The sequence below is a fragment of the Physcomitrium patens genome, chromosome 5 (genome assembly GCF_059467195.1).
Source record: "Physcomitrium patens ecotype Gransden chromosome 5, ASM5946719v1, whole genome shotgun sequence".
NCBI classification, from domain to species: domain Eukaryota; kingdom Viridiplantae; phylum Streptophyta; class Bryopsida; order Funariales; family Funariaceae; genus Physcomitrium; species Physcomitrium patens.
Window position 1 is genome coordinate 6,336,746 of NC_143414.1, and position 8,800 is coordinate 6,345,545.

The 8,800-nt window shown below is 35.7% G+C and overlaps 2 protein-coding genes across 9 annotated transcripts; one reads left to right on the forward strand and one right to left on the reverse strand.

The window, feature by feature from the left end:
* Positions 1 to 2,415: 2,415 nt before the first annotated feature.
* On the reverse strand, positions 2,416 to 4,860 carry LOC112283020 (uncharacterized). Of its 3 annotated transcripts, XR_002970000.3 has the most exons (4): positions 4,721 to 4,860; positions 4,224 to 4,342; positions 3,471 to 3,569; positions 2,416 to 3,027 (listed from the first exon to the last, which is right to left on the reverse strand). XR_002970000.3 is itself a non-coding variant. In XM_024521323.3 (3 exons), the coding sequence occupies exons 1-3, from the start codon at positions 4,358 to 4,360 to the stop codon at positions 3,003 to 3,005; spliced, it is 261 nt and encodes an 86-aa protein (XP_024377091.1). In that variant the 5' UTR covers positions 4,361 to 4,620; the 3' UTR covers positions 2,416 to 3,002. The 3 variants fall into 3 exon arrangements, 2 of the variants coding, with proteins under 2 accessions (XP_024377091.1, XP_090106470.1); XM_024521323.3 differs by lacking the exon at positions 4,721 to 4,860 and having other exon boundaries at positions 4,224 to 4,620; XM_090250344.1 differs by lacking the exons at positions 2,416 to 3,027; positions 4,721 to 4,860 and having other exon boundaries at positions 3,037 to 3,569; positions 4,224 to 4,654.
* A 172-nt stretch (positions 4,861 to 5,032) lies between these two features.
* Positions 5,033 to 8,545, forward strand: LOC112283019 (protein CLT2, chloroplastic). Of its 6 annotated transcripts, none has more exons than XM_024521320.2 (3): positions 5,033 to 5,168; positions 5,706 to 7,020; positions 7,207 to 8,545. In XM_024521320.2, the coding sequence occupies exons 2-3, from the start codon at positions 6,325 to 6,327 to the stop codon at positions 7,900 to 7,902; spliced, it is 1,392 nt and encodes a 463-aa protein (XP_024377088.1). In that variant the 5' UTR covers positions 5,033 to 5,168; positions 5,706 to 6,324; the 3' UTR covers positions 7,903 to 8,545. The 6 variants fall into 6 exon arrangements, with proteins under 6 accessions (XP_024377088.1, XP_024377085.1, XP_024377083.1 ...); XM_024521317.3 differs by having other exon boundaries at positions 5,047 to 5,168; positions 5,696 to 7,020; XM_024521315.3 differs by lacking the exon at positions 5,033 to 5,168 and adding an exon at positions 5,313 to 5,441 and having other exon boundaries at positions 5,696 to 7,020.
* Positions 8,546 to 8,800: the final 255 nt, after the last annotated feature.

Here is an 8,800-nt window from a genome sequence, read left to right on the forward strand (position 1 = left end):
ACTAACATCTTTACCTCTAGCTATTGTAAAAGAAAAAAAATTGAGTTTCTAAACAATTCTTCTTTAGAATAGAGTAATCTGCAATATCTAAAGTGCTTATGTGCCTTCAAGAAGATGGATGATCTACTCTATCAAAAAAGATCAAGCTCTAGTATTGATAAGAAGAAAGTCTTGACAAATTATCTTAAATATACTATACATAAGATCAAAAAAGAAGTTGAATAAAAAAATATCAACAAGAAAGCTAGCATAAATTTAATTAAACTAAATAAGTATAAGATCAACACTACAGAAGTTGAGCTAGAGCTCTAAGAGATGTATTGTCAAGATTGAGGATTCTCTCAGCCTTGACTTCCAATATATATTAGGTATTAGGAAGCTTCTAAAACCTTCTAAAATATTTTAGAAATATTTTTAGAAATATTTTTAAAATATTATAAAATATTCTGTTGAAATATTCTAAAATATATTATTGAAATATTCTAAAAATATTTTTAAAATAATCTTGTTAGATGTCCGTAACATCTTATAAAGATATAATATCAATTTTTTTTTTTTTTGAATAAATTCATTGGCTTTGAATTCTATTTTACATTTAGAACATTTAATTCTACATAATAATGTAAACAAAAAATGGTCACAATACAAGTTAACTATTTATTCTATAGTGATTTTAATCATATTTACAAGTATTTGTTGTATAAGAAAAAATTAATTTTTTATTTACCATGTTGAGTTATGTTCCAATTATATTACTTTGCACTATTGTAATTATCATATTTTTATATTGTACTTCTACAAGATATAAGTTAAATGTTTTCTTTTATTTCAAATCTTTAATTTTAAGATTTTCTAATAACTTTTCTATTTCTAATACAATTTATGTCATTCTTTAATTTTTAGTTTCTACTTTACAACAACTCTCAATATCTAATCTTAAAAGTTGATATATTTTCAACCTAAAATCATTCTTATGTACAGTTATATTTGGTTTTCTTATTCTATTTTAGAAGATAGCATTGAATAAATTAATTTATGTCAAATTTTTTATAATTTTTTTTTATAATTTTTTTATCATTAATAAATATATATAAAATAATTATTTATTCGTATTTACAAAATATATTTTTATTCAATTTTTAAACTTATATAACATAATCATATAATTTATGTTATAAGTTAAATTAATGTAATAATATGTATTTTTTATTTATATATTAAAGTATTTAAATTTATTTAAACAAGTTTTATTTTTATAGAGTTATATTTTTTGTATAAATTTTTTTTTATACATTAATTTTGTACATATACAAATGATATCTTATTTTTCATTTTATCTGTAAATTACTCTAATTTTTAATATATTTTAGTGTGTATTATGAAGAAAATTATAAATAAATAAATAAATAAAATATTACTAGTTTTTATTTATGATTTTATCAATTACAAAGACTTAGCATTTATTGCAAATTCTATTCTTTTAAAATAACTTATTTATTAGTTAAAATCTATATATTTATTTATGCTTGAGGTTTTATAAAGTATAGTTAATATAAATTTTATTGCAATATTAAACTATGTAATTTTTTTAATATTCTAATTCATGTTTTGATTCATACATAATTTGTTAGTTTAATCAATAAATGAATTTAGATTAAAATTTAAGAATATTCAAAAATATCAACTAGTGAAATGGGATCTGAATATGCAAGAATACCAACTATAATCAATGTAATAATAATTTGCTTGAATCTTATTGCATAATTGTGTCATATGTTTGGTCTCCTTAATTACAAACATAGCATTAAGAACATGTTAAAGACTACCTCTTTAAAAGTTCTAAGGAAAAAAAAAATATATATATATATATATATACATATATAATCCATGCATCACAATGCATATCATATTTTGTACATGTTTACAGTATTTTGCAATTAGACTTAAAAAAAATATAAAAATAAGAATATTTGCAAATATTATTATGTTAACAAAATACCAATAAAGTGATAATTATAATTTTATTTGTAGACATATGTATATTTCAGTGTTTTTGATATGTTCACAATTTTACATTTGAAATTCCAATAATTGATATCAAAGTGTTATTGAAGTGTTGCAATGGCAACAAATATTTTAAACAAAAAAAATTTGAGAAAATTTATAGTAAGAGGAAATTCTTTCAATTGTACGAGATAAAAGTCTAAATTCTCTATGATAAGAAGATATTCCAAAGCAAAAAAAATATTTTGATACGTTAATTTCATATATTAAAAATATTCAATACGAAGAATCAGAAATCATGTATATATAATCAATCCATCAATCAATCAAGTCTACTTCACATTTAAACTGTGCTTGAATAGCACATTCGTCGGTCTTCACCGATTTCTTCATCACATTAAAAAACAGTACTCCAGTGAAAATATCTCTGTCAAGATCAATGTAATGTTTTACGTGAAATTATAACACAACCTGTTCGTCATCTTCATCAAAATTGTATTGCTAAGAAAGAAAACTCTTAAGTATGTTCTGTCAGATGAAAATCCAAATAACATCAACCGATGGCAACCTGATTTTTGAGCCAAGCATTTTGAGCCAAGAACGCCTTCCAGGTACCGTATCGCGATCCAATTTGCCAAACACGGCCAGAGTTATGAAGCCAGGACGCATCGGCCTGCGGAACCTCCTACGCCTCTCCTTCGGCACGTTCCAACTGTAACCTACGCAATGCAGCCTAAGCAGCTCCAACCCAATTGGGAGACCTGATTAGGAGAGTGGCTGCTGCTCCAAAGCTTCCATGCTGGGGCCAATTTCAATGTTAGAGGCAACAAACACCATGTTGGCTTCACTAGGTCCAATACAAGGAGGCGTGGCACCAGAATGCACATTCCCGTCAGCAGGTAACACAGGCGAGCAGACGATCTTAGAAAGAACTGCAAATTATTGTAAATATGTGATTTCTGAGCAATAAGAATTTCTTGTTCTGGACATAGTCGCCGTCAAAGCCTTCTATCGCTCCTGCCACTGCAAAAAAGTATTTCAATCAAATGTGTAAAACCACCTTGAGTGTAATTATTGAAAGCCAAGGAGATATGAAAATTCAGATCGACAACGGCTGACAGAAAGCAGTATTTTCATTGCGTGCGAAGACAACTGTACTTTCGAGATTTCCTCGTTTGAAATGAAGTCGCCATTACGATTTCTGACATTACCTCCCTGCTCTGCTAAAAATATCTTGACGCTGTTAAAAGTAGGGGAACCTCTCAGATGTAAAATGGCGTTTTCTTTAATTAATCCAGCAGGATCCAAGTTTCTAGCAATCAAGTTCGAAGATGAGTATTCACTAAACTTTTCCAGTTCAGCAGTCACTTCTGGCACTTTAAACCCTAACAAGGTCAGAACATCCTTGAAAGCATGCCTCGATACCCTGAACTCCAAAACAAGCTGGTGTGATCAGATAAACATACTGAGTAAAAGCAATCTGCTTTTCGTCAATCTCCTGTTTCACGCAAACCGCACCAACATTGGGGATGATCGTGGTCTGCATCTTGGCATCAACTGACCTCCTTCAGCAATAACTCAATGAATTAGATTCTCTTCCATGTCTTGAAAAGAAACTCAGCAAAACACGGCTTGTGCTTAACACCGTACTTATGACCTTCCTCGTGATTTATACGGCAGACTGAGGAGAACTTGAACGTAACCATCGAACTGAGTGCTTGTGGTCCAAGGGAAACACTCAAGATCGCCTACTGAATGTAACCATCTAATTGAGGATCACCTACAATCCAGCTCGAAAATTCAATACATCCAGTATCGTAAGATCTGCAGAGAATTTTGAAGTAACGTCTACAATTCATGTCTAACGATGCCTACAGTCGACTCACTGCTTCTGTTATAGGCCCTCCTATCCTCTAATTTAGTAACTACACCTCCTGTAGGGAACAGAAAATTACATCTCATCGAACTAATCAAGGGACAATAGTCGAGTAATACTGCCTACACCAAATCACGAACATGAAAAACCACCTAATAGAGCAATCTTGCACAAAACTTTACAAAAATTAATACCCTGCGCGCAAATCCGTGATTACCAGCAACCATAACTGTGCTTCAAGCACTCTATCTGACCACTTGCGATTCGGAAAATGACGAATTATAATAGCACTCGGAAACTCCTCCCAGTTTCACAGGTGCTGAATTAGAATCTTAAGAAATACCTGATGCTAGAATTTTTCAGCGAAAAGAGAAAGAGCACTCCTCTCGATCCTTTCCTCGGCGTATATTTAGACAGATGATTCCATAGTCGAGAAAAATGTAGCACAGATAATTGTTTCCACTGTTTGAAATTTCGCATGCCACAACAATAAGAGTCAACACCAACCCCGCCCCTAACACCGAACCGCAATTAGATAGAAAGAGTATAGGCGCTCAACAGCAACGAGAGAAACTACGAATGCTCGAAGTACAGGAACTAACATGGTATTCAATCGATTTATGAATATTTTGATTACAACCATGATTTCAGATTTCAAAAATTCGAATTTTTTTTATTTAATCACACCAAAAATCTTTCATATTCTACCAAGCATCCATACAAGTTTATTAATAAGTTTTCGGACTCGCAGAGTAATTACCAAAAAAAAAAAAAAAAAAAAAAAAGTTTCATCATCAAGCAAGCAAATGTTGAACAATATGATTGAACAGCTGTCAATACCTTCAAGAGCGAATGTCGAAGGATCAACAGAAAGTGTCAATCTTTCAAATTTCTTGCTGCAGTCAACCATTCACAATCTTCAGTTCGACATCTTGCGTGAGAATAACTGCAGTTCAGCTTTCGATCTGCTTGAATTGGCCATGTTTATAAAATGTACACCTTGACAGACGCTCTCGAAAGTCCAAACCGGAATGCGTGAGAAAACCACCAGAATCTGGGTGCGAGAGGACTTCAATTCACAGGCTCAGTATGTGCCTTGAATCCTTTGGAAAGTTAAGGAAGATTTTCGTTAGACTATCTACGAAGTGAAGAGGTAGATTGCTGGCTTCAAATCCAAACTCCGATTCAGCGCCTGTTTATTTGACGAAGAGGGAATGCGTACAAAATTCACGGAAATGGTGGCGTTTGTTGGTTGTCTGCTCAACCCTTCCTAATTAAGATGTTTCAGGTTTGATGAAGCTTCTTCCCTTTACTGCTTCAGGGTTCAAAGTCTACAAATGTGCTTTATATTTCTAAGGTGAACCTGGTGAAAGGTTCCTGACCGCATATCCTTGCAGCTCGGATGAGCAAAAAACTGCTGGTTCAAATCGTTCTCACTTTTAAGGTCTGCCAAAAGCTCGAGAGGAACAGGAATAGATTTTGTCGCTTCACATTCGATTCGGTGCCAGGAGACTTGTACAGAAAGGGTGGAGAAGGGCTCAAAGGATAGGAGATCCTGCTGGTGAGGGATCGTTTGAAGGAGAGAGAGAGTTAGGGATGCGTGCAGAGCGATCGACGTGTGTAAGATGGGCCTGGCATTAGGAAGTTACTGGTCATTAGCCTGAGCGCTCGCTTCAGCTGTTGTAGCCTGGTCCCACTAATGTTGTCCTGCGTCTTCAAAATCGGTTTTCAGATGGTTGCTTCTAAATTTGCCACGTAGTTCGTCACCTGTTCTGGAACTGACGTTTGAGAAGATGCTGATTATCTTGCTTGTAGTGGTGTGCAGGTTGTTGGAATACTATTTCGACTGAGTAGAAAGTGTAGGCGTTGAAGAACCAAGCGTGGACAGCAAAGACATGTGATGGATTTTGCAGTGGGCATGATGGTTTATTGGAATCTGATGGCTGGTTTTGGAGTAAAAACCATATGGTGTTAATGACCAGCAGTTAGTCTTGGTACAGATTCTCGGTGGTAATCATAGACTTGGCAGTGAAAGCAGAGCTCTTGAAATCGAATTATTGAGACCGGGACGAGAGGGTGTGATAAAGGAGCTTTTGTTACAAGATTGGACTTCATAATTTTTGTATGACCGTACAGAAGACTTGAAGTTTCTTCATTTGAATAAACGGACGACAACAGCGATTGGAAATACAGGAGGAATGCCGAGGGGAATTCAAAGAGGATTTCCAGTCTGAAATGTGCTTTTGACTGGGGCATGCTTCTGAGCTGCGAACAGTGGGTTGAGGACAAGAGTGTTTGCTGAACTCAAATTGTATGATTGAGGTCTTGTATGGGTGCTCAGGTTTCTATTTTTCTTTTACTGTAATCGTTGAGGGAGAAACGATTTGTCAGTAATTTGTGATCATCATCGTTATTATTTTCTCAAATATCTAGCTTGGACAGCCATGGCCTTATCAATGCATTTGATGAAGTCGCTTAAATTTAATGCCTCCGAATTTGGGGGCTTTGTTCCTGTGCCCAAGAGCTCGTTTGCGCTGGGTGCTCGTCCTCAGGTTAACGTTGATTCTCCGGCATCGATGCTGTCCCTCCGCGTTGTTCCTACAACATCTTTCTATCTTTCAAAAGCCAGCATCAACTCAACTACGTATCTTTCGCGGCTTGCGTATCGTCAATTTGGTGTTGATTATGTTTTGGTTGGTTGCCAGTCATCGAATGTGAAGAAGAAGAAATTAGTCTGTGATGCGGCATCATCGAGTGCGTCGTCTTCATCTGGGGATCAAGCATATTTTAACTCTTTTGCAATACTAGGCAGAAGTTTCTCGCTGAAAGACGTGCAATTTGTTTGCGCGGTTGTGGCCACGGTTCTGTTAGCGAGCGCCAATAAGATTCTGCATAAAATGGCTCTCGTACCTCTAAGTAAATATTCTTTGTTTTTGGCACAGTTCAACACAGTTATATATGTTGTTACTTATTCGACGATACTCCTAATGCGTTACCAATCAGGGATTGTCACAAAGGAGATGCTCTCTATTCCGAAGACAAGATTTATATTGGTTGGTGCCTTGGAGGCCTTAGGGCTCGCCATGAGTATGGCTTCTGCTTCAGTTCTTCCCGGCGCCATTATACCAGTTCTGACTCAGGTACTTGTAAACCAGCGTGTGATGTGCTTAACGATTATTGTCTCTTTTGAATTTCTGCAACGAATAATGGAAACAGCGTGTTTTAGCCTATCATGCTTTCAGCAGTGTTGATGAAAACGTATTTAGAATTCAGCCTTTGCATTTTTTTAGCATCCAAATTTAAAATCTAACACAATCTTATTTCAGGTATTTTTAGTTTGGCAACTTCTCCTTTCGTCGACCATTCTGAGAAAGCGCTATACATTTGGACAAGTTGGAGGCTGCTTGCTGGTCATTGCTGGTGTTGTGGTTGTGGTTGGAAGTGGATCGGGAGGGATTGGTGTGGACACATTACAGCAGTCTGGCTACTTTTGGCCTTGTATAATGATTTTCTCAACATTTTTCTTCGCTGCTTCGTCAATTTTGAAGGAGCTTGTGTTCCGAGATGGTGCCAAACAATTAAAAGGAGGAAATTTGGACCTCTTTGTTGTGAATACGTTTGGTTCACTTTTTCAGTCACTTTTTGTCTCCATGATCCTTCCAGTGGTGTTCAACGTTCGAGGAGTACCTTTTCATCAGGTTGGACAGAGTCTTAGTGAAGGTTACATGTGTTTCGTCAACTATGGTTCCAAAATCAGTGGCTGTGAAGGTGCTCCTTTAGTGCCTCTGCTGTATGTTGTAGTAAATATGTCTTTCAACATCTGTTCCCTTAGTTTATTGAAACATTATTCAGCCATAGTTTCTTCTCTTTGTTCAACACTGTCAATTCCCCTCGCAATTTGGGTTTTCACTTTCCCGTGGCCCTACTTGGGAGTTCCACCATCCTTACCGTCCGGTTTTTTTCTAGGTGCGGGCATTCTTGTGGTGGGCCTTGCTATTTACAGCTTATCAAAACCTGCTTAGGAGAAGGATCACAGGGATTGAGTTTAGTGGTTTGTGATAATTTCCAGGTACTGTAGAGATGTTAATGTTCTGGATTTTACAGATTCTCTACTGAACGAGGAATCCGTTTGAGGAGATAGTTGTGCGTTGGATGGTGGTTCGAATGACGATTGTCTCGCCAGCTCAGTTCGTGTGCAGGTGTCTGCGCTTTTAGTGCTGCCCGGTATTCACCTACAGCATGAGCCAAGCTGCCGACTACAGTTACGGCAACAAATTATCTGTAACGTGTTAGTGCAACTAAGAGGGCTACGACATTGAAAATAGATTGTAATTTGTGCAACTTTAACAGAAATGCGCTGAGAATTAGATATTATTGGGATCCAATGTGACCATACCAGCCTGCAACTGCTGCAATACGTTTTATCCTTGAAAGTTTATACTTCAGAATCCGTTTCGATTTGCTTCTTTTGAATTTCAAATTCCTCAACAATTTTCAACGCAAGATGCCTCAAGTTTTTTCTAGGGATAGCAACATTTATGATACTCCAATGGTACGAGTATCATTTTACAAATGCCGCAGTTCATATTGGTTGAAATTGTTACCACCATTATGCAACATTGTATCACCATTATATGGAATGAAATTCATGTCTCTAATCCTTCAGTTAGGCTTTCTGCAAAATTTTAGGCTTCATCCATGTCTGCAGAATCCTCTGAAATCCTCAATCTTATTATTTGAAGGTGGTGGGATATTGCTGAATTCATGATGTGACAACATAGTATCTTCACTTAATCAGTGGTCATGATGATGTGATATTTCTAGAGGTTGTGAGTCTGTTCCAACTAAATTTCAAGATTTGCCAAAGTGCTGAAGCACCCAGTTGAAGCTAGTGCTTTCACAATGGTCCTAGCTTCTGAT

Bases quoted from the DNA above. Each gene is read 5' to 3' on its own strand.
- LOC112283020 (XM_090250344.1), bottom strand. From the start codon at position 4,360: ATGCGAAATTTCAAACAGTGGAAACAATTATCTGTGCTACATTTTTCT. The intron at 3,570-4,223 runs GTATTTCTTAAG...TTATTGCTGAAG, and splicing joins CTGAAAAATTCTAGCATCAG to GAGGTCAGTTGATGCCAAGA.
- LOC112283019 (XM_024521320.2), top strand. From the start codon at position 6,325: ATGGCCTTATCAATGCATTTGATGAAGTCGCTTAAATTTAATGCCTCC. The intron at 7,021-7,206 runs GTACTTGTAAAC...ATCTTATTTCAG, and splicing joins TTATACCAGTTCTGACTCAG to GTATTTTTAGTTTGGCAACT.